A 25,087-nucleotide genomic window follows, 5' to 3' on the forward strand; every position below is an offset into this window, starting at 1 on the left:
ATAAAAACATTAAAAATAGAAGTACCATATGATTCAACAATTCACTTCTGGGTATATACATAAAAGAACTGAAAGTAGAGTCTTGAAGAGATATTTGTACATCCATGATCACTGCAGCATGATTCACAATGAGCAAAAGGTCTAAGTAACCCTAGAGTCAATTGACAGATGAATGGATAAACAAAATGTGGTATATACACACAATGAAATAGTATTATCCTTAAAAAGGAAGGAAACTTTTTTTTTTTTAATGGCAAAACCAGATCTATTTATTAATCATGATTTGCACATTCCACATCTCTTACTCAATGACTGTTTTTTCCCCGGCACCTTTGGATCATGACAAGCTTGGAGAGAATTAAAATTCCAGAAAATTTTGCCTGAGAACCTATGCAAAGCTTGGATTCTCCCCTTTTTGACATATATGATCGATTTTCATTGTATAAATGTAAGCAGCTACAGTTATTCAAGCTAGCTCATCTTACTGTGTATAGACGTTTTCCTCCTTATCAAGATATAGTCAAGCACCCACTGGTGATGTTGTCAACAAGAATTCTGCCTTTGTTAAAAAGGAAGGAACTTCTGACACCTGCTGCAACACGGATGAACCTTGAGGACATGATGCTCAGTGAAATAAGCCAGACACAAAAGGACAAACACGATCTGATTCCACTCATAGCAGGTCCCTAGAAGAGTCAAATCCACAGAGACAGGAAGTAGATGGTGGGGGCCAGGGGCTGGGGGAGGGGGTGGGGAGTCAGTGTTTCATGGGGAGAGAGTTTCAGTTTGGGAAGATGAGAAAGTTCTGGAGGTGGATGGTGAGGATGGTGGCACAACAATGTGAATGTACTTAATGCCACTGAGCTGTGCACTTAAAAATGGTTAAGATGGTCAGTTTTATGCATATTTTGCTGCAATTAAAAAAAAATTGGTTCCTTGTTGCACTAACCACACCCCACAGCCACGGGGAAGTGGCTACCGTGTTGGACAGTGCCGATGGAGACCATTTCCATCATCACAGAAAGTTCCATCCAACAGCGATGTGCATGTGGGAGTGTGGCTTCAGAAGCCTCTTCAGTTCCCTGGGTCTGGTTGGTGGGGTCCACGGGGGCCGGAATGTTCACTGCAGCGATCAAAGAGCCTGAGGATTTGGAGTGAAGAACACTCCCCAGCTTCCAAACCACGTTTCAAGGTGTGCACGGAGTGAGCAGAGAAGGCACCCAGGGAACAGGCTCTGCTGTGGCCGAGGTCTTTCCTGCCTCAGGGAAGCCATCGGTCCAGGGACAAATTTGCTGGCAGCCTGGAAAGGGAGGGCTGGTCAATGGAAGCCCAGGTCAGATGCTGAGGGACCAAAATTAAGGGGAATCAGGAAGTCATGAGTAGTGAGACATCGGGAGAAAGGGGATGTGTTCCAAGCTGCTGCAGGAAGCCAGGGCAGAGTCCAGCCTTCAGTGGACAAGTTCGGTTGCATCAAACAAGAAACTCCAGCCACAAAATCCGTGCACAGCCTCTGCCCGCCATCCGCAGAGCCCTCTCCTTTCCCATTCATGATCTCCTGCAGGTCACAGCAGAAATGCCACCTCCACTTACTTCCAGCATGGTGCTTGCTGTGTATGCAGTTATACGTTTAAATAATGAATATGTCTCCTCCATTGGACCATGTGGTCCCAAAGGCAGGGTCTGTGGCCACCATGTTCCTGCAGCAGCTGTAATATCTAGATCAGTGCAAGCAAATGTGTGTTGAAGCAATGAATGGCCTTTGGGCCATTTGCTTAACCTCCTTGCGCCTCAGTTTCCCCATTTGTAAAATGGAGAAAATGGAGATCAGGGTCTATTTATCTATTTATTTATTTTAAAGAGTTCTTTAAAATTTTTTTTTTTAATTAATTAATTTAATTTATTTATTTTTGGCTGCGTTGGGTCTTCGTTGCTGTGCGTGGGCTTTCTCTAGTTGCGGCGAGCCAGGGCTACTCTTCATTGCGGTGCGCAGGCTTCTCATTGTCACAGCTTCTCTTATTGCGGAGCACAGGTTCTAGGCACGTGGGCTCAGTACTTGTGGCTCGCGGGCTCTAGAGCGCAGGCTCAGTACTTGTGGCGCACAGGCTTAGTTGTTCCGCAGCATGTGGGATCTTCCCGGACCAGGGCTCGAACCCGTGTCCCCTGCATTGGCAGGTGGATTCTTAACCACTGCACCACCAGGGAAGCCCCAGATATATCTATTTACACCAGTACTGCAGCTGTGTGCTGGAGCTGGCTTGCTAAAGCCAATTGTGTAATTTTCAGGAAATTTGGTTCTTAAACAAGCTGTTATTAAAATTTAAATGACATCAACTTACAATTAAACAAATTATGTTTAAAACAAAGGTAATAAATACTCCAAACTCACCACTTCCTAATCATCTCACTACGTTTTTCTATGATTTATGCTTTTGAGGTTATTTGCTACTGTTGTATCTATGCAATGGATGTACTATTTAATGCTGTGATACTATGTATCTCTTACTGGCTCCACATTCAGTAACTATAGGTGGGTAGCTTGAAAGGAACCGTGGTGGGAGTATTTACACCATGGAAATTGGCAAATGCTATAAAGCAGAGCATCTCTGCCCCGCTCCCTGAAGAAGCTGTTAAACATCTACAAGCATGTCACTGGCTTGGGGCTGAAATGAGTTAATAGTTGTGCCTGGCACGGAGCAAGTGCTGTAGAAGTGAACTGTTACCATTATTATTTTGTTTGGCTTGCACTTCCTCATCCAGATTTGCTGTCGTGCAGACAGGAATTGGGCAAAGCCACTGACCAGCTGTTTTCTTTCTCTCTCCAGTGTGTCCGACCATCTGTAAGTCTCACGGCTGCACCGCTGAGGGTCTCTGTTGCCACAGTGAGTGCTTGGGCAACTGCTCTGAGCCTGACGACCCCACCAAGTGTGTGGCCTGTCGCAACTTCTACCTGGATGGCAGGTGCGTGGAGACCTGCCCGCCCCCCTACTACCACTTCCAAGACTGGCGCTGTGTGAACTTCAGCTTCTGCCAGGACCTGCACAACAAATGCAAGAACTCTCGGAGGCAGGGCTGCCACCAGTATGTCATTCACAATAACAAGTGCATCCCTGAGTGCCCCTCCGGGTACACGATGAATTCCAGCAAGTGAGTCCTGGGTATGGGTTCCGGGGTTGGGGGCAGGTGGTAAAGAGGGGAAGGGGCATGGGGTTGGTGTTGGTGATGCCGCCTATTAAAACTGTGTGGAAAACTAGAGTTAATTGACTGTGAGTGAGGAAGCTGCTGGTGATTAGTGACATGCGTGGGTCTCTCGGATGCCATCCCTGCTTCCTGGTTTTGGTGCTGGCCTTTGGAGCAGGAGTCAACAAACTTTCTCTTGCAAAGGGCCAGAGGGTAAATATTTTCTGCATCTTGCATACCGAAAATTTAAAGCTTTCTATGCTTAGCATTGAAAATAGAAGTCTTGGGCTTCCCTGGTGGCGCAGTGGTTGAGAATCCGCCTGCCACTGCAGGGGACACGGGTTCGAGCCCTGGTCCGGGAAGATCCCACATGCCGCGGAGCAGCTAAGCCCGTGCGCCACAATTACTGAGCCTGTGCTCTAGAGCCCGCGAGCCACAACTACTGAGCCCGCATGCCACAACTACTGAAGCCCGTGCGCCTAGAGCCCGTGCTCCGCAACAAGAGAAGCCACCGAAATGAGAAGCCCATGTACCGCAACGAAGAGTAGTCCCCGCTCACCGCAACCAGAGAAAAGCCCGCGTACAGCAATGAAGACCCAACGCAGCCAGAAACAATAAATAAATACAATAAAAAAAAAGAAAATAGAAGTCTTTGGTTTTGTATACAGCCCTTTAGATGGTCTGATTGTTCCCACTGATGTAGCTGCCTGAATCTCACAACCAAGATTAGAGCTCAGATGTTTTAAATGTTTTCTCCAAGCTGGATCTGGGTGGTGTCCTGAGATTAACCTGGAGTGCCAGGAAGAAGGACTCAATTCTAGATTGTTCTCAAGGCTTTGTTGTCTTTTGAAGGACAATGCCATCAAACCACTTCCTACTATTTAGGTGAGAAAAAGCAAGGTTTTCTCTCCCCGGCGGTGAGTCAGATTTCCTACCCACATCTCAGACTTTTTGTTCATGCTGTTTGCTTCTCAGATGAGCTATTTTGGTGTCTCAGGGCTGTAACTGAGTTTAAAAAATCTGTTTCCTGATTTTTGTGTTGAGGGTCTGAAAAAAACAAACCAACCCACAAAACAACACAAAAACAAATCAGAAACAGACGTACGTCGAGGGGCCTTGAGCTGACCTGCTTACGTAAAAAATCTTCCTCTTCAGACTTGAGAATTAGCCAAGTGAGCGGGTCCTGGTGGGAAATTTTATTTCCCTGAGTGGGGAGGGTGGGAAGGAAAACAATCTTTTTTCCGGTTCCTAGGAGCCTCTCTTTGAGTGTTTGTGAAACCTGCAAGTACAGTATGTTTTGTTTTACTCATTTTTGATAAAACCTATCAAGTGGCTTTGTTGACCAAAAATAGGCTTCTATAAATCACCTTTGCATGCCAGACAGAGCTATTTTTTCTTCTTTGGGGCCAGTTTATCAGTGAGATTGGGAAAATTATCATATTCCTCTTGATTTATTTGTTTTTTTTTTCACGTTTGAGATAAAACATGGATATTAACATCTTCCACTAAAAGACGTTGGCTTTAAAGTTTTTTTTTTTTTTATCATAACAAAGATCTGAAAAATAGAACAACTTCCTTTGATGTTTTGCTGATGCCAGTGACCCCAGGATTGAAGCCCCAGGAAATTGACAGCTTGTCCTGTGTTGCTTGGGACCTTTACTGAGTGAAAGAGGGGAAAGTGAGGGATGTTAATTATGACCCATCATGGCAGTATTTTACTTTGTAGGTTAAAAAAAAATTTTGTTTTCCTTCTGAAGCTTTTATTTTATTTTGTGAAAGACTTCAGTGCTGTCGTGTTTTCTAATGTGGTTCGATATTAAAAAGGGCCAGATATGTTTTCTTCCATTCTTGTGGCTTATCTGGCAACTAGTTCTTTTTTTTTTTTCTTTTAATATGTATTTATTTATTTACTTATTTGGCTGCACTGGGTCTTATTTGCGGCATGCAGGATCCTTCAGTTGCAGCACACGGGATCTTCACTGTGGCATGCGGCTCTTTTAGTTGCATCATGCGGGATCTAGTTCCTTGACCAGGTATCAAACCCAGACCCCCTGCACTGGGAGTGTGGAGTCCCAACCACTGGACTGCCAGGGAAGTCCCTGGGAAGTAGTTCTTGATGTTATTAGAGCAGAGGTCTGGGAACCCATGTGGGTTCATTAAGAGGCCTCGCCATCTGTGGTCATTCCCAGATACCTGGTGAGGTGCTCTTTAGTGAGATGAGGAGGATTAGATATTTGGGGTGTATGTTAAGGGTGTGGAGAATTCTCTGCCTCTTGATCTTCGCATGGCTGGTTTCTCCTTGTCATCCAGATCACAGGCTTAAAAGTCACTTCTTTTGAGACTCCTTCCCTGTATGACGATCCTGTCTGAACTAGCCATCTGGCTACTCTTGGGCACAACACTCCATTTTAACTCTTTTCATGCTATTTACCACTAGCTGGTATTTTAATTGTCAATTTATTAACTTCCCCCAATGAGACCATACGCTTCACAAGTGTATCAGTTAGCTTGTGCTGTGTAACAAACCACCCCAGCACTTAGTGGCTTAAAACAACACTCATTTATGATTTCTAATGAGTCTGTGCATTGACTGGAGGTTTGTCTGGCTTGGGCTGGGTCAGCTCTGAGGAGATGGTACAAGCTAACCTCTCATATCCTGCATGGGCAGTTGGGACCTCTCTCCATGTGTAGCCAGGAAGTGCATGCTTTACTGGGTAAGGACTTCTTAAGCCACTGCTGTATCACATTTGCTAACGTCCCATTGGCCAAAGCAATTCATATGGCCAAGCCCAGATTCCATGGATGAGAAGGCAGACTCCACTTCTTGGTGGGAAGGGCTGGAAAGAACGTGTGGATTTCCCACAGGGAAAGTAGGTTGTTTGTTCACTCATGTGTGCCTGTGGTTTATAACTGCCATTGGCAAAGGGCCAGATAGTAAATATTTTCAGCTCTGAGGTCTCTGTGGTTGCAGCTACTCTACTCTGGCCTTATAGAGTGATAGCAGCCATTGATGATACTCAAACCAGTGGGTGTGGGTGTGTTCCAATAGAGCTCTATTTACAACAACCAGTGGCCAGCTGGAGTTGGCCTGTGGGCTGTAGTTTGCTTACCTTTGGCTTAGAGCATCATCTATCACATGATAAGTGCTCAGTGAATATTTGTAGAACCAACAAAAGAACCCAAACATTTGGTCATTATTCTGTTTCCACCCCAGCTGCTCTGACACCAACTGGGTGTACTGCAATAGAACTCAACCTCAACCACCTGGCTTAGCATCAGACCCACAGGTTAAAGCCTTGGTTCTCCATCAGACCAGCTTTACTTCACATGCCAGCCACAATTGGGGGTCCTCAGGTCACCCACACTTCTGATTGGCTGGCTATAAATTTTGAGGCTCCCACAAACCCTCTGGGTTCAATAATTTGCTAGGACAACTCACAGAGCTGGAAAAAAAAAAGTCTATACTATTCTGTTGGTCCAAGCCTATTGATGGTAGCACCTTGGGTTAGGAATGCTTGCAGTGCTTACCTGGGCACGCATCACTTGCAGCGAGCTCCACAGACACTCCCCCATGGGGGCCCCTATTTATGGCTGGGCCAGCTCTGTGGTTCCTATTATGATCCCAGGATGCACTTCAGTGAGAAACCATCAGGGAACCTCGAAGAACAAGATTTGTTACTCACAGGTCCTGGAGGGCCACACAGTGAAGTCGTGGGGAGCAGGGGTGGGGAGAGGGAGAGAGGGGAGAAAAAGAGTGGGAGGGAGGAAGGGAGAGAGAGAGAGGAATACTTGGGGGGGGTCTGCTTTTATTAGGGCATGAGGGTGGGGTGTCTAGGGTTTTATGGGTTCACTCTATGGTGAATTTAAAGCTTAAGAGCAGGAATTAGGGCTTCCCCAGTGGCGCAGTGGTTAAGAGTCCGCCTGCCAATGCAGGGGACACAGGTTCGAGCCCCGGTCCAGGAAGATCCCACATGCCGCGGAGCAACTAAGCCCGTGAGCCACAACTACTGAGCCTGCGCTCTAGAGCCCATGAGCCACAACTACTGAGCCCATGTGTCACAACTACTTAAGCCCGTGCACCTAGAGCCCGTGCTCCGCAACAAGAGAAGCCACCGCAGTGAGAGGCCCGTGCACCGCAGCGAGGGGTGGCCCCCGCTCGCCGCAACTAGAGAAATCCCGCACGCAGCAACGAAGACCCAACGCAGCCAAAAATTTAAAAATAAATAAATAAATAAAATAAAATAAATTTATAAAAAAAAAAAAGCAGGAATTAGGGAACAGGAAGGGGGAAGCAGGGTCAGTCAAGTGGTCAGTTATCTAGGTTCCCCAGGGCTTTCTGAAAGAGCCCCCTTCATGGGTGGGGGCAGCCTAATTCCTTATCTGGTTGTTTTGCTAGTGGCTGGGTCATAGACCCGGTGTTACATTTACTCAAGACAGATGTCTTTTGAAATAGATGCCTCAGCAGTCAAAAAGCTTCATGTCAGTCTTACAGTTGCAATTACAATTACAATTACTTACAATTACAGCTTTATTATTAAGGGTGCACAGAGGCTGGGAGAGTTCCAGACGCAGGGCTCCTATCCCCTCATGGAATCAGAGATATCACCCTTCCAGCATAGCTGTGTGTTCACCAGCCAGAAAAATGGACTGAGTTGGTGTCCAGAGTTTTCCTTTGGGTTTTACTACATAGTTGTGATTGGTTGAATCATTGGCCATGGGTTTGAACTCCATCTCCAGCCCCCCTTCTCTTTCTGGAGGTCAAATGGTTGATGCAACCCTCCAAATCATATATTTGGTCTTTCTGGTGACCAGCCCCTACAAGTCACCTCATTAGCACAACAAAGATACTCCTATAACTCAGGAAATTCCAAGGGCTTTTGAAGCTCTGCACCAGGACCTGGGACAAAGACCAGATGTGTTCTTTTTTTTTTTTTTTTTCTGTTCTTTCAATTTTCTTTTTTTTTTTTTTAACATCTGTATTGGAGTATAATTGCTTTACAATGGTGTGTTAGTTTCTGCTGTATAACAAAGTGAATCAGCTCTACATATACATATATCCCCATATCTCCTCCCTCTTGCATCTCCCTCCCACCCTCCGTATCCCACCCCTCTAGGTGGTCACCCGTGACCAAGATCTTTCTGAAGAATCGAATATGCAGGGGTGTGGTAACAACAATTACTGTTCTTTACGACAGTAGCAACAATGATACCACTAATAAAAAGTGATCATCATAGCAACGAACCAACGATTTTTATTTTCTATGTGCCGAGTGCTTTAGGTGGTATATATCATTCAGTCCTCATTACTACCTGCCCCGTGAAGATTGCCTCCGTTTCACAGATGAGGACACAGATCTTGAGAACGTAACAGTTGGGAATCTTGAGGTTTCATATGACAGAACCCCAATTCAAACTGGCTCAAGCAAGATTAAAGGAGTTTACTGATGAGTGTAACCAAAAGTTCAGGGAATCGCTTTAGGTACAGCTGTATCCAGGAGCTCAAGGGGTGTATATGATCAGTTTCTTTCCATCCTCGGCTTTATTTCTGTCTCTGTTAGTTTTGGTCTCAGGCAGCCTCTCCCTTGCCCCTTGCTCCATGCTAGCAATATAGCCATACCCTCTTAGCTACTGCAGAAGGAAGACAATTTTTCCTTCCAGGAAGTTCTAGCAAAACCCTCACTGGGTTGGCTTGGGGGTGTGCCCACCTCTGAATTCCCAGCGGGATGGAAGATTGTGCTTAGCCTCCCCTGGATCCTGTGTCCTGCTTGGACCTAGGAGGGCTGTGCCAGCCAAGAACTGACCTCAGGGACCCTGTGTAGGGGAGGGCTGATTCCCAAAGGACTCCTGGGGGCTATAAATTTGAGGACATCAGGCTGCAGGAAGGCAAAGCCAAAGTCTGCCTCCAGTTACCCACTATCAAATGTGAGGTTGTGTTGTAGCTCATAGGTTGTGTCGTCACGTCCTATATCGTTGTTTGGTCACGTCAGACCCCACACAGAGCAGCAAACATCCCATCACCTTGCAGTAGCAGCCTAAGTTCCACCAGTTGGGGTAGAAGTATCAGCTCAACCACTTTCGAATAGCGGCAAAATGAGTCCTACGTAAGGCCCATCAGCTCTGCATCATTCCCATCACCATGGTAATGCCAGGAGTCCCATCAGTTCCATGGAATGGCATGAGTCCTGTCTCCACAGGGTAGAAGGTGATTCTCCATGGGGTACAGTGTGAATCCTATCGCTTTGGGGTAAGGCAGGAGCCCCATCATTTTGGAGTAAAAGCATGAGTCTCCTGGGGTAATACTGTAGGACCTGCCTCCCTGGAGAAATACCCTAAGCCTATCACTTTAGGCAGTTGTTCTTACCTGGGGGCGATTTGCCCTTCCATCCCCCAGGGGACAATGTTTGGAGACATTTTTGGCTGTCATGTCTTGGGTGGAGGGGTGCTGCTGGTGTGGAACAGGTGGAACCCAGGCAGGCTGCTTGATACCCTTAATACACAGGACAGCCTCCCACAACAGAGAATTCTCCGGCCCCAGATGTCACCAGTTCTGTGGATAAAGCATCCTGCCTTATGGTCACTTGGGACCCTGTGCAACACACTGTCTGCTGTGTGTGTGTGTGTGTGTGTGGTCCTGTGTGCCCTGACCTCTCTCTCTCTCCACTCTTTCTGCAGCTTGATGTGCACTCCATGCCTGGGCCCCTGTCCCAAGGTGTGCCACCTCCTGGAAGGCGAGAAGACCATTGACTCAGTGACATCTGCCCAGGAGCTCCGAGGCTGCACCATCATCAACGGAAGCTTAATCATCAACATTCGAGGGGGCAGTGAGTGCTCTGGGGGGAGGGGTTGCTGTCTGCTGGGATCCACTCTCCCTGTGAGCACAGAAGGAAAACAGTCCAGAGACTCATGCAAGGAATCTGTTTCCAAACCTGGTGTCATGCAAGGAATCTGTTTCCAAACCTGGAGTTCACAGCTCAGTCCTGGCCCCACTCCCCGCGAGATTCTGATTTTCAAAGCTGGGAGTTGGGACATCAGGAATTTGCATTTTTAACAAGCAGGCAACATGCCCTCTTTTGCAGGTCTGGGGACCATGTTTCCAGAAATTCTGTCACAGGCAAAAAGGCATTTCTCTGTTTATTTATTCAGCGAACATTTATTGAATACTCACAGTGAACAAGGCAAAGTCCGTGCATGGTGGATATTGCAAATAAACAAATTAACGTATAATGTAAACCCAGGGGCAGTGGTTCATGCTATGAAGGCAAGCAAAGCAGGATGATGGAGGGAGCAAGGGTTGCCATCTTAATATAATAAATATATTCAGCTTTGCAGGCAGGACAATCTCTGTCATAACTACTCAGCCTTGTAGATGTATTTTGAGCAGCGCTCGTGAAAATCATTTCCAGCCTGTAGGTTAACTCTTCACTGTGGGGAATTGTGGAAAGGTTAAAATATTTTGGTAGAAACCCAGTGGATATTCATTCTCTCCTTTCCTTAGACAACCTGGCAGCTGAGCTAGAGGCCAACCTTGGACTCATTGAAGAAATTTCAGGGTATCTGAAAATCCGCCGATCATATGCCCTCGTGTCACTTTCCTTCTTCCGGAAGTTACGTCTGATTCGAGGGGAGACCTTGGAAATCGGGTATGTGGGCCTGCTGCTGTATCTGTGGCCTCATTAGGAAGTTTGTGAGTTATTGTAGAGAAACTTAGGAGTTTTTGCCAAGACATGGAAACAACCTAAGTGTCCACTGACGGATGCATGGATAAAGGAAATGTGGTGTATATATGTATGTGTGTGTGTGTGTATATATATATATACACACACACACATATATATATATATATACACACACATATATATATATATATATATATATACAGTGGAATATTATTTCACCATAAAACTATCTTTTTGCCGAAGCTCACACCTTTCATTTGGATTGTTCCAATGACTTTCTTGCTGGTTCTAGAACTACCAGGGCCATCCAACAGAAATATAATACAAGTCACATATGAGACTTTAAATGTTCTAGTAGCCACATTTAAAACACTTTAAAAGACATAGGTGAAATGAATTTTAATAATGCATTTTACTGAACCCATTACATTGAAGCTGTTATTTCGACATGGACTCAATACAAAAAATTATAAAGAAGATCTTTTACATCCTTTTTTTTTTTTTAATGCAAAGTCATTGAAATCTGTGTTTTTTACTTCTGGTACAGTTTAGAATGGCCAAATTTCAGGTGCTCAATAGCCAGATGTGGCTGGTGGTTTCAGTGTTGGATAACACAGATCTAGATGCTGCCCTTTTCCCATTCATCATGTACTGGTGGCCCACTCCTAGTTCTAAGACACAGGTCTAATTGAGTTACTGAGTTGTTATAAAACCTTCAGTGGTCCCCCTCTGCCTACCGAGGAAGGTCACATGTTCTTGGTCTTGGTCTGGCATGCAGTATACTAGAGGGTTTGGCCCATGGCATCTCTTTGGTCTTGCCTGTCACCTGTTGGCCAGAACAGGCTACTTTGCTCTTCCCTGGGCCCAGTTCACGTGCCTCTGTGTCTTCAGTCTTTCCCCTTTTCAAAACCCGTATCTTAATCCATCACAGTCTTACCCTCCTCCCCCACAAGACTGATCTCACATACCTTCCTGGCCCTGAAGACTTCCTCAACTTCCCCTGTCCCTCTAACCCTCCTTTCAACATGTCATGAGTATGTGTCAAGCAAGTGGTTAGGACTGGGGATGGAGCACTGAACAAGATCAACTCCAGCCATGGCCCCGCCATCTGGGAGTCAGAGATGACAAGCTGATGAATGATTAGGCATGTGTGTGTTTCCATAGGAACTACTCTTTCTATGCCTTGGACAACCAGAACCTAAGGCAGCTGTGGGACTGGAGCAAACACAACCTCACCATCACTCAGGGGAAACTCTTCTTCCACTATAATCCCAAACTCTGCTTGTCAGAAATTCACAAGATGGAGGAAGTTTCCGGAACCAAGGGGCGCCAGGAGAGAAACGACATTGCCCTGAAGACCAATGGGGACCAGGCGTCCTGTAAGTGGTGATGCCCTTGTCCTTCCACGGACCAGATAACGTGGCTGCCTTCCCCCTCCCCCACCACACTGGCCCCCAGGGGGAGTGTCACTTCCCCCCAACGAGCTAAAACAACTATGTGTGTGATAGGCTCTCTGAAATACTGAGGAAGAATGTTGTACATGTTATCTCTTTGCCAAATATTAAACACAGTGCCTGATACTGGAAGATGCCACATAAACATTGAATGAATGAATGAATGTCACCTCTCTTACATATGGCCTTGGCTCAAATGCTACAGCAGGGTCTACAGTTGCTACAGCTGGAGACTTCCAGCTGACTGCCCTCCTCTGACAGGTTTTCTCTTGAAGCATTGAGGTGCCAAGCCTTCCATAATGCCCTCATGCGAAGTTGGTTCCTTATGGCAGAAGCTGTGAGAATTTAGGGGAGGGAGAGAGCAAGGTTGGAACTTAAGGGGTGGAGCTTAAGGGAGGGCTTGCAATCCAGGCAGAGGGAATTACTCTCTCCAAGGCATTGTCCTTCCAAGGAATTGTCACTCCAAGTTATAATGATCTGCACGCTCCCTAAACCCACTTGGCATGTGTCCATTTGCACTGGAGTTATGTGTTCTGACATGTCGGGCATGAAAATCCACATGCAAGACAGAATTGTGTCAGGACAAACGCTATTCTTGAAAGTCCCTTTTTCCAGTAGCGATTAGCCACTTGTCCTTCTGTTGGTGCTGACTGCGGTTCTTTGGTTGAGCACATCTGGCCAAGTAACTGACTTGCGGTCAGGGCCAACTTGCGTGACCTGTTCTTGACTCTGAACACAGGAGAGGCATGTGGAAATAAGACCTCTCAGAGGAATAGCAGGTTGCCATCTTCCTTCTCGTGGATACTCTTGGAAATATGGCGTCATCTGCTTTGGGTTGAAATAAATTATTTAATTCTGATACTGGTTTTTTTTTTAACCTTTCTAGGCGAAAATGAATTACTTAAATTTTCTTACATTCGGACATCTTATGACAAGATCTTGCTGAAATGGGAGCCGTATTGGCCCCCCGACTTCCGAGACCTCCTGGGATTCATGCTCTTCTACAAAGAGGCGTAAGTAGAAGGATAAAGAGGTGTGTTTGTTGCATACGTGCTCAGAGGCTCCCCTCTGAGGTTCCTTTCTATCTCCTTACTTGTGGAATAAATATCATAGGTTCCTTGGTCGGATCTCACCAGTTGATGGTGTATGACGTCAATAACATTCCCTATTGTCAAAAGCCAGAAACTGAAGCAGGCAGGTTTCTTTTGGAGGTCCAGATTGGGCAACCTCCTATAGCAATATTCCATTTTGTTTCTTATATGTACATCTCACCAGACATCCTCAACAAAAAGTCACTTAGTCTACTTAGTAGGTGTCTTAAAGTTTATTTTTTATCTATTTTGTATTTTTTCCAACATTTAAAGAATTGTGGTAAAACATACATGAAATTGACCATCTTAATGACGTTTAAGTGTACAGCTCAGTGGCATTAAGTACATTCATGACATTGTGTGACCCTCTCCACAGTTTATTCATCATCTCACATAGAAACTCTGTCGCCTTTCAGTAACACCCAGTCGTTTTGAGTATATGACTGTGCTGAAATTTTAAAGGAAGACAATGGAAGTGGTGATTGTATTAATACGAATAATTGTTCCATCCCTCAAGATTTTTAAAAAATATTTATTTACTTATTTATTTGGCTGCATAGGGTCTTAGTTGTGGCACGTGGGATCCTCTCTAGTTGCGGTGCGGAGGCTCCCTAGTTGTGGCCCACAGGCTCTAGAGTGCGCGGGCTTAGTTGCCCCATGGCATGTGGGATCTTAGTTCCCCAACCAGGGATCGAACCCGCGTCCCCTGCATTGGAAGGCGGATTCTTAACCACTGGACCACCGGGGAAGTCCCCATCCCTCAAAATTTACTATGTGTCAGGCTGTGTGTGGAGAAGTCAACACACATCCTCTCGTGTGATCTTATCAATAACTCTGGTGGTATCATCATCCTGGCCACTGTAATTATTATTGGGAAATTGAGGCATAAGGGAAGCGGTCCCTTTCTCTTTGGCTATTCCTGTGTCTTTGTTCCTTGTGGCAGAAGATTGTTGGTGAACAGGGTGCAAGCCTATAGGAGGTAACTTCGCCCGGCCACATCTCTTTGGTCTTCAGAGTTATAGTTGAGAAATGGTAACCACCTTTTTCCTATTTCGTCTTGAAAGCCCTTATCAGAACGTGACGGAGTTTGATGGGCAGGACGCGTGTGGCTCCAACAGCTGGACCGTGGTGGATATTGACCCGCCTATGAGGTCCAACGACCCCAAGTCACAGAACCACCCCGGGTGGCTAATGCGTGGTCTCAAGCCCTGGACCCAGTACGCCATCTTTGTCAAGACCTTGGTCACCTTTTCTGATGAACGCCGCACATACGGGGCCAAGAGCGACATCATCTACGTCCAGACAGATGCCACTAGTAAGCATTTCTTGTGGATATGAACTTGTGCGTGAATCAGACGTCTTGCATTTAACAGGCTGACCCGGTGATGCCATATGAAATGCCTTTTTTTGTTTTTTGCATGGTTATTGGCTTCTAAACGAGCCAGGCACTGAGGTTTATAATTTCAGAAGATGAGGCAGTAGCAACAAGACGTCAGAGGGGAATATACATTTCTTCTTCCCATTATGGAAAATTTTCAAATATTTACAAAAGTAGGAAAAAAAAAAAAAGATTCCCCCCACCGCCACCTTGTAACCATCTCTCAGCTTCAACAATGATCAATATTTTGCCATTTTTGTTTCATCACTATGCCTTTTCCCCCATCTCCATTTTTTTTTCACACACACACACTGTGTTTTATTTTTACAAGAGATAAATAGACTGACACCAAGCATTGTACATGGATGACCACAACAAAAGCAACAATGATTGCAATTACCCAACACGAAACACACTCATACTATGTCATAATATTGACATGCAGTCCAGTAATCCTCCACTGTAACAGCTCCTTTACTTTGCAGTGAAAATTGATTTGTATATTCTTTGCCTCTGAGTCCTTGTGGGATTTTTTTTTTTTTAATTCAAACAGAAAGTCACAAAAATTATACTCATCCTCATCAGTTCACTCAGTCCCATGTAATTAATTTTTTTTTTCATCTTGATCTTTTGTTCCCCCATCTCCATTTTTTGAGGAGTATTTTTTAGCAATTTAGTTATATTTTCATAAAGCATAAGCCCTATCCAACCACTGGGATAGGAGACATTTGGTGATACCTGGAGATAGTTTTGGTTGGCGTGACTGGGGAGGCGGGGTTGGGGACCAGGGATGCTTCTCAACATATCACAATGCACAGGCCAGCCCCCCCCCCCCCCCCGGCAAAGAATTATCCAGCCCCCGCAAGTCAGTAGTTGAGAAATCCCGTCCCGTAGGATCGAGTCCAAACTTTATGAACCAGCCCCAGCTTTATTGACTACCGCCCTCTCATCCTGTATCCTGCAGCAATACCTCCAGCAGGACTTATAGTTGCTGGAAACTTCCAGCTTCCAGGCTTTTGTACACACTGTGTCCTCTGCCTTGAGACCCCCCCCACTCCCACCCCTCACCGACTCCCTCAGCCACCTCCGTTCTCGAGGGGAAGCTTTTGTGGAGCCCAGAGGTGGTGCCTTTGGGGGGAATGTTAGATGGGCTGCCAGCTCAGTGATAAGATTGAATGGCATCCCACTGCCGAAATTTGCCCCAGGACTGGGTTCAATCTGGGGCTAATGTTAACCAGAAGATGTGGCTTTGTCTATTCCCACGATCCTCCTTTTCCCCAGCGCCTTTTCAGTGCCCAGAACAGAGAAAGCTTGGCACGTCGTTGGAGCTCCGTAAATCAGGGGTCCCTGACTTCTGGGCCACAGACTGGTACCAGTCTGCCGCCTGTTAGGAAACAGGCCGCACAGCAGGAGGTGAGCGGCGAGCGAGCAAAGCTTCATCTGTATTTACAGCCACTGCCCCTCACTCGCATTACCGCCTGAGCTCCGCCTCCTGTCAATACAGATTATCATTAGCAGAGAGGTTTGACTGCACAGAGACCATAATAAATCAATTGCTTGCAGACTCCTATCAATACCCGATCAGTGAGTGGCAAGTGACACTTAAGCTGCCTTTTACAGAGTAGACTGGATATAAGCAACACACTTTGGGTGTCACTGTCTCCCATCACCCCCAGATGGGACCATCTAGTTGCAGGAAAACAAGCTCAGGGCTCCCACTGATTCTGCATTCTGGTGAGTTGTATAATTATTTCATTATATATTACAATGTAATAATAATAGAAATAAAGTGCGCAATAAATGTAATGTGCTTGAATCATCCTGAAACCACCCCCGCCTCCAGTCCGTGGAAAAATTGTCTCCAACGAAACTGATCCCTGGTGCCAAAAAGGTTGGGGACTGCTGCCGTAAATGTTTGTTGCGAAAATGGTGGAACATGAAATCTACATAGTCTCTGGTACCCATGGATTGTAATTTTGTAACCCACGCTCTCACTGGGCAAGCATTCCACGTGTTGCCAGTTTTCTCTGATGTTAAATAACACTGCAGAGAACATCCTCATGGTTTCTCGAACTTGGCTTTTCCCCCTCATGCCCACCCGATGGCTTGCACCCTCCTCCTCCTCACAGTGAACCTGTCTCCTTTCTCCTTGGCAGATCCTTCTGTCCCCCTGGATCCCATCTCGGTGTCTAATTCTTCGTCCCAGATTATTCTGAAGTGGAAGCCTCCCTCTGACCCCAATGGCAACATCACACACTACTTGGTATTCTGGGAGAGACAGGAGGAAGACGGTGAACTGTATGAATTAGATTATTGCCTCAAAGGTGAGTGCAGGTAGAGGCGGGGGAGGGGCCGGTTTCTTTTCCAAGGTTTTTTTTACATTATTTTTTTAAATTGAAGTATAGTTGATTTAAACTGTTGTGTTAGTTTCAGGTGTATAACACAGTGATTCCGTTATACGTATATATTCTTTTTCAGGTTCTTTTCCCTTATAGGTTATTACAAAATGTTGAGTAGAGTTCCCTGTGCTATACAGTAGGTTCTTGTTATCTATTTTATACATAGTAGTGTGTATAACATCTGATCCACTTTGTTCTTCTTTTGGGGAAGGATCTCTCCCCTTCCACTTCCCAACATGTGCATATGGGTACACAAACTCCATTTTATCTCCGACGAAAACACACATACAGGCAGACCTCAGAGATACTGCGGGTTCGGTTCCAGACTCCTGCAAGGAGGCGAATATTGCAATAAATTGAGTCACGTGAATTTTTTGGTTTCCAGTGCCTATAAAATTATGTCCACACTATACTGTAGTCTATTAAGTGTGCGATAGCATTATGTTTAAGAAAAAATATACTTAAAATATACATATTACTGTATTTCTCTTTCTGGCCTATATGTGGAATCTAGAAAAATGGTACAGATGAACCTATTTGCAGGGCAAGAATAGAGATGTAGACGTAGAGAACAGACATGCGGACACAGAGGGGAAGCGGAGGGTGGGACGAATTGGGAGATTAAGATTGACATATATACACTACCATGCGTAAAATAGATAGCTAGCGGGAACATGCTGTGAAACATAGGAAGCTCAGTTCCATGCTCTGGGATGACTTAGGTGGGTGGGATGGCGGGGAGGGTGGGAGGGAGGTCCAAGAGGGAGGGGATATAGATATACATATAGCTGATTCACTTCGTTGTACAGCAGAAGCTAACACAACATTGTAAAGCAACTATACTCCAATTAAAAAATGATTAAAAATATACATACTACTGTATATAAAATAGGTGACGTAACCAACAAGGACCTACTATATAGCACAGGGAACTATACTCAGTATCTTGTAATAACCTATAATGGAAAAGAATCTGAAAAGAAAATACTGCATCACTTTGCTGTACACCTGAAACTAACACAACATTGTAAATCAACTCCATTTCAATAAAAATTTAACGAAGAAGAAATCTAGACTAAAAAAAAAAAAAAAACCCAAACAATGCATATACCTTAATTAAAGAATACTTTATTGCTAAAAAAAATGCCCAGATACAATAGTAACATCCAAGATCACTGATCACAGATCACCGTAACAAATATAATAAAAATGAAGAAGTTTGAAACATTGTGAGAATCACCAAAGCGTGACACAGACATACGAAGTGAGCAAACGCTGTTGGGAAAATGGCACTAATAGACTTGTTCAACGCAGGGTTGCCACAAACTTTCGATTTGTAAGAAAAACACAATAAGAGGACGAGGTCTGCCTGCCTGTTCGCATTGCTAAACATCACAGCGTGAGGACACGTTCTGAAGACTCCTGTCGAAAACAGACACTCCCCATGTCTTGGCGTCATTTCCCTCTGGAATTTTCTCCTCCTCCCCTTCCTCATCCACCTCCCCTGGTAGGGGTGTAGTCGTGTTAACCCACACAAGACTTCCCTCCGAAGCTAGAAACACAGCCGATGTGTGGAGCGGTGATTGGCAAAGTCAGGGAAGAATTTTCGCCCCTAATTTTAGACCCTTAAGTTGTAAGGATCAGAGAAAGCAAAGAGTGATCATCTCTTCCCTCCTGGGCTTTCCATTCAAAATTTATAGTAATGACACATTTTTTTCCAGTCTCTAATCTCATTTACTTAATGGGCTTCCATCCATCTACAGGAAAAGGGAAAAATATTTGAAGCCTCAAACTAGTGTGTATAAGTTAGTTTAAGATTATTTTAAAAGTGGGTTTTAAGAAAGCCCATCAGGCTGGAGAAACAGAAGTCTTTTTTTTTCTTTAGTTGTTTTGTTTTGTTTGAGTCTATATAAAGTATTTCCACCCCCCCCATCCCTAGACTCTTTTGTTTTTCTATTTTTATTTTTTAAAAATTTTATTGGAGTATAGTTGATTTACAATGTTGTGTTAGTTTCAGGTGTACAGCAAAGGGATTAAGTTATACATATACCTAGATTCATTCTTTTTCAGATTCTTTTCTCATATAGGTTATCACAGGATACTGAGTACAGTTCCCTGTGCTATACAGTAGGTCCTTGTTGGTTATCTATCTCGTATACAATAGTGTGTGTATGTTCATCCCAAGCTCCTGATTTATCCTTTAGTTGTCTTGTTGTTGTTGATTGGTTGGTCTGTATTTATTTTTCTTTAGATGTTTTGAGTTACTGGTATCCTCAGACCTTGGGACCGCTGATGAGATATGGCTGAGGTCGGGAGCCGGAGGTCTTCTCTGACCTGCTGTAGGGCTTTGGGCAAGTCACTGAGCTTGTCACTGGCTGCCTCCTTTTGGGGAGAAGGGGCAGGAGGCCAGATAATCTCTGGGAGCTGTCCCAGCTCTAAGATCATGTGCTATATGTATGCCTGTGACCTCATCCCCCGCCTGAGCAGAGAGTTGCAAACGTGATTTATCTCCTTGGATGCTTTATATAACTTGAGAGCAAGCGAAGTCATTGGCTCAGCTGTGACCTGTTGGCCCTGCATTTGAGTAACCGAAACTGCCAGCAGCATCAGGATAGGCAATGTTTTCTTCTTCTTTTTCTTTTTCTTTCTTTCTGTCTTTCTTTTTTAGAGCAACAACTTTTATTCTGGAAGTCTGAATCTATCATTACAATATGACAATTTGACATGGTTTTATTTGTAATGATGCCAAAGTGTATGTAATTAAAAAATAAACTTACTAAGGATGGATATCGTATGATTCAACTCTTAGGAGGTCCCTAGAGGAGTCAAATCCACAGAGACAGGAAGCCGGATGGTGGGTGCCAGGGGCTGGGGGAGGGGTTGGGGAGTGAGTATTTAATGGGGACAGAGTTGCAGTTGGGGAAGAGGAGAAAGTTCTGGAAATGGATGGTAGGGATGGTTGCACAATAATGTGAATGTATTTAATGCCACTGACTTGTACACTTAAAAATGATTAGGATGGTAATTTTTTTGTCGTGTATATTTTGCCACAATTAAAAAACCCAAATACACACACAAATTAATAAGCTTTCTAACACACACAAGATCAATAATTTACTAACCGTGCCCAGTAGTAGCTTCCTTTAGTATCACGAGTGTTTTTTTTTTTTTTCCCAGCTTTATTGAGGTGTACTTGATAAGTAAATGGTAAGATATTTAAAGTGTAAATTGTGATGATTTTATATACATACACATTTTGAAAGGATTCTTCCCATCTAGTTAATTAATACATCTATCACCTGACATATTTATCTCTTTTTTTGGTGAGAACTTTTAGCTTCTCCTCTGATATTGAATCGTTTATTTCATTTATACAGTACAGTCTTATCAACTATACGGCTTTTTATTGTGAAATATATATAGCATAAAATTTACCATATGAACCACTTTTATGTGTCCAGTTCAGCGGCATTAAATACATTCACACTGTTGTGCAACCATCCCCACCATCCACCTCCAGAACTTTCTCATTTTCCCAAACTGCAAACTCTGTCCCCATGAAACACTGACTCCCCACCCCCTCCCCCATCCCCTGGTGCCCGCCTTTCTACTTTGTCTCTATGCATTTGACTGTCCTAGATACCTCACTATACTTTATAGTCACAGAAAATCCATGGGGCACCAAGTGTCATGCAGAAGGGGTGACAGGTGTCAGGAGCTATGTCCATGCCTGATCAAAAGTCCCTTCCTCCCCAGAAAAAAATCAGGACCCCCCCCCCTTTTACTAAGGAAATCTGAAGTGTTTGTTTTTTTTTTTTATCCATAATGCCATCAATAGCCCCTCTAACAGCTAACCCACACAGGTTATTCCATGTCTATTAATAAACGTTAAGAAGAAGTATTTTTTAAGGATTTTGCAAAGCTTCCGAGTGGGTACTCACCATTCACAGGAAGATACTTTGAACTCATTGTCTAGCAGAGCCACTGAAAGGGCGAGGAAGAGATGGAATTTCCCTTGCTCAATAGACACGAGTAGGCACCCAGCATCAGGGGCATGCTTTTTGCCCTTAAGGAGTAGCCTGCATCCTCCAGGCTGTACCAGAAGTGACAGGCAGCAGGCATCCCCAGGACTGGACCTCAGGGGTCAGGACACACCAGCTGTGGCACTTGAAAAAACAGTGTGGTATTTTTAAGACCATGACCTTGAGAAGTTGTTCTTTTTTTTCCTTTTTAAAAAATTCTCTTTTCTGTGCTTCTTGGAAAAAGTTCTTCCCCCAATTTCCTTTCATGTCTTTCATCCATCACTGTTGACATTTGGGGCCAGATAATTGTCTGAGGTGGGGGCTGTCTTGTGTCAGGTAAGATGTTGAGTGGCATCCCTGACGAACACCAAAATGTCACCAGACCGTGCCCGTTGTCCTGCAGAGGGGGGTGGGGTGCAGCGCTGAATCACCCCTGCCCCGGTGAGAACCACTGCTCTGCTCTGACTTCCGTTTTCCTGAACGAATTGTAGATTCTTTCATTTGTGCTGCAAAGTTTGGTTGCTCAGTATAAACAGTGGGTCTGTAAGTCTGACCCCTTAGAATTCCACTGGAGTTCTGCTCTGCCCTCTTATCCCTTTATAGTTACCTGGTTGATTGATGATTCATTCATTCAACTGTGACTTGGTCCCCAGTCCTTTTCTAATGCCACCTCCCATCATTCTCTCCCTTATCCCCTTCCAGCTACACTGGGTCCTTGGCGTCTTCTGACATGCCAAGGAAATTCCTACCTCAGGGCCTTTGCACTCGCTCTTTGCTGTCTGAATTGCTTTACACCAAGACATGTGCATGGCTCATTCTTTTACTTCCTTGGGGACTGCTTAGTGGTCACTTTCTCTGAGACATTCCCCCCACCCAGACACCCTCTGTCCTTTCACCCCACCATTGGACCCATGGCATATGTATTTATTAGTTTATTGTGTATTCCTCCCACCCCCACGTACCTCATCCACTGGAATGTAGGTTCTGTGAGGGCAGGGACATGCCTGGTCACCTTCAGCATCCAGCCCTATGGGGTTGTGGTGTCTGACAGTTTCCTGCTGCACATCCACAGGCGCCTTCTCAGTTGTCAGGACCCTCCAGTGAGAGATCTTATTTTTCCCAGGAGAACTTGAACCAAGACCCTGGCCCCGAGCTCTGTCCCCTGTGCCCAGCCGCTCTGAGAAGGCCCCCTTTGCTCTGCGTGTATGTATGTGTGTAGGGGGGGTGGAACTTGAGCCCTGCTCTGGCTTTCTCCAGGGTTGAAGCTGCCCTCCCGGACCTGGTCTCCACCGTTCGAGTCTGAGGGGTCCCAGAAGCACAATCAGAGTGAGTACGAAGACTCTGCCGGTGAATGCTGTTCCTGCCCGAAGACCGACTCTCAGATCCTTAAGGAGCTGGAGGAGTCCTCGTTCCGGAAAACGTTCGAAGATTACCTGCACAACGTGGTTTTCATCCCCAGGTCAGTACTTGTCATTGGCTTGGGGTCTGGGGTCCTTATTTAGGGAACAAGGTGAAGTGCAGACACAGAGGGTGGGCAGAGTCCACGCTGAGCCACTTCCCTGGAGGGAGGGAGAGATCTTGCGATTTCAACAAGTACCGTACCAGGAAGAGTGAATAATCGCCAAAAAAGGCAGAGCGGGGCGGGGGGGTGTTTTAAAAAAACTCAACGTTCGCTTTCTTTCTTTCATTTATTTTTGGCTGCGTTGGGTCTTAGTTGCGGCACATGGATTCTTTACCACTGGACCACCAGGGAAGTCCCTCAAGACACTGCTTTCTGATGTCTCATGAACTCTTTACCCCAGCCTCTGGTCTCATTCTGAGTTCTGAAACGATCTCCATTAGATTACCAACAATTGATTATTATCTAATAGATGATTATAGATAATAATCAATAATCGATAGATTCAATTATTAGATTAGATGACCGAGAAGTGCCTGCCCGGCCCCATGCTTGATTTGTGGCTGAGTCTCAAGCTCAGTGCATTCTCTTTTTAAAATCTGTGTAACCTTCTTATCCTTCCAGAACTTTCCATGACCTCTTAAAAAACTCCGGAGCTTCTCCTATTTAAATATTTTTCCTTTAGTGAGTGAAGGGGCTTGCTTGCTGATGTCCATCTGATCTACAGAGAGGGTTTGCCTTAAACATGATTCTGTTTTTTCATACTTCTTTACCTTTCCTGCAAGCAGAGCCGCGTAGGTAGAATGCAAATTTCTGTGGGTCACAGGTTATTTTACCTCTCTCGGTGCCTTCAGTTTATTCATCTGAAGAGTGGAGAGAAAAGTAGATCCTGTTTTTTAGGATTGTGAGATTATACGAGTCATATGGGGATTCTCAACCTTGGCGCTATTGACATTTGGAACCAGATCATTCTCTGGGGTGGGACCATCTGTGCGTTGTTAAGATGTTGAGCAGCATCTCTGACCTCCGGCCACTAGATGGCAGTAGCACTGCATCTTATGAGTTCATGAATTTGTACAGTAACCCACTGAAGCCCTTGCCATCTCCTTTTTAGGGGTCCAAAGCCTGTGGTTTTGTTTGTTTGTTTGTTTTTTGCTTTTGAATGAGTCTGCCCAGGTTTTTAATCAAATGCGTGCTGAGGGCTTTCAGCTGCCCCTCCCTCTCCACTCTTGACCTCCCCCTCCCGCCACGGACTTCACCAGAAGGCTACTCAGAAATGTCCAATACAATTGGCCATTTCCAAAGTATATCGACACACCCCCGCCCTCCAAATTTACATCAGGATAAAACAAGATTCTAAAATGCATCTCTTCAAAGGCCCAGCAGTGCTCCTGGTAGAGGTTTCCCCAGAACCATCAATATATAACATTTCTTCTTTTCTCTTTCTTGCATTCTTATCTGACCCCGAGTCCAAAAGAGCACTAAACAGCACAGCGCAGGCCTGGAGAAAGTTACTGTTTTACCTGTTAAAACGCTGCCAGACTTTAGGATAATGGCTGAGTCAGTTGTGAGGTTTAAAAGTGGTGTTAAGTTGGACATCCCATGGGAACCCCAGATGACCAGGTCTCTGGGGGCTGTTTTCTCTGCTTTCCCCCCTGCCCCCCCAGCCCCTGGCTGTGTTCTCCGCATCTGCTGGGGAAGGTGTGGTTCAAGTGATGGGAACAAGTGGTCCATGGTCCAGGGCTGTCCTCAAAGCGGCTGGTTTTGTTTTCACAGAAAATCCTCTTCAGGCCCTGTTGCCGAGGACACTAGGTACGACTCACCTGTGGGACGTAGGCGTGGCCCGCGGTGGCTGCACAGCGCGGGGCCAGTGGGCCAGCGGGTCAGGAAGCATGTTGTGCCCCTTTGAGACCCCAGGGGCCTTCTGTGGTTCGATGCATGCATCGCGCTGCTCTGCCGCGACCAGGCGCTTCACAAATTCACACGTTAAGTGCCTTCACCCTGAAATGGGATCTGGGCGTGAATGTGGGGGGGAAAATCCTAACTAACACGCTCTTACTAAAACATAGAATCGAGGGCGTACTTTCTGGGCACCTCCTAGGTGCCGCCCATTTTTTCCTCCGTGCATTTACTAACTACACATTTATTTAGCTAGCCTACCGCGTGTGCAGAACTGTGCCCGGCACCCAGAATCGAAACTACTTAGCGGCAGGTAGTGGGGAAGGCTGATCTGGGAGCGGAACATTTTTATTGGGGGTGACAAGTGCGGGATGACACGTGTGAGTGAGCACAGGTGTGCTGAATCCCTCAATTCCACTGAGAATAGTCAAGGATGCTCGCCTTTGACGTGTGTCTTAAAAGAATCAACTATGCTTCAATATTTCAAAAAAAGAAAAAAGAAAGAAAAGAAAAGAAAAAAAAAAAAGAATTAAGCGGGGGGCGTGTCCTGGAGGAGAGTACAGGCAGAGAGGACTTGGGGAAAGGCAAGTCG

At 45.3% G+C, this 25,087-nt stretch overlaps 1 protein-coding gene across 3 annotated transcripts in view; it reads left to right on the plus strand.

Moving 5' to 3' along the window:
• Positions 1-25,087, plus strand: part of INSR (insulin receptor) — a 134,970-nt gene that overhangs the window by 79,357 nt on the left and 30,526 nt on the right. For 2 of the 3 annotated variants that reach the window (XM_082379801.1, XM_082379800.1), the window contains exons 3-11: positions 2,823-3,144; positions 9,850-9,998; positions 10,673-10,817; positions 12,018-12,232; positions 13,194-13,320; positions 14,463-14,713; positions 16,933-17,100; positions 22,455-22,656; positions 24,373-24,408. In XM_082379801.1, coding sequence (XP_082235927.1) covers positions 2,823-3,144; positions 9,850-9,998; positions 10,673-10,817; positions 12,018-12,232; positions 13,194-13,320; positions 14,463-14,713; positions 16,933-17,100; positions 22,455-22,656; positions 24,373-24,408 — 1,615 coding nt within the window. The remainder of the gene's footprint in view (positions 1-2,822; positions 3,145-9,849; positions 9,999-10,672; positions 10,818-12,017; positions 12,233-13,193; positions 13,321-14,462; positions 14,714-16,932; positions 17,101-22,454; positions 22,657-24,372; positions 24,409-25,087) is intronic. The other variant, XM_082379802.1, reaches the window with a different exon arrangement.

The sequence above is a fragment of the Balaenoptera borealis genome (genome assembly GCF_965194805.1).
Source record: "Balaenoptera borealis genome assembly, chromosome: 2".
NCBI classification, from domain to species: domain Eukaryota; kingdom Metazoa; phylum Chordata; class Mammalia; order Artiodactyla; family Balaenopteridae; genus Balaenoptera; species Balaenoptera borealis.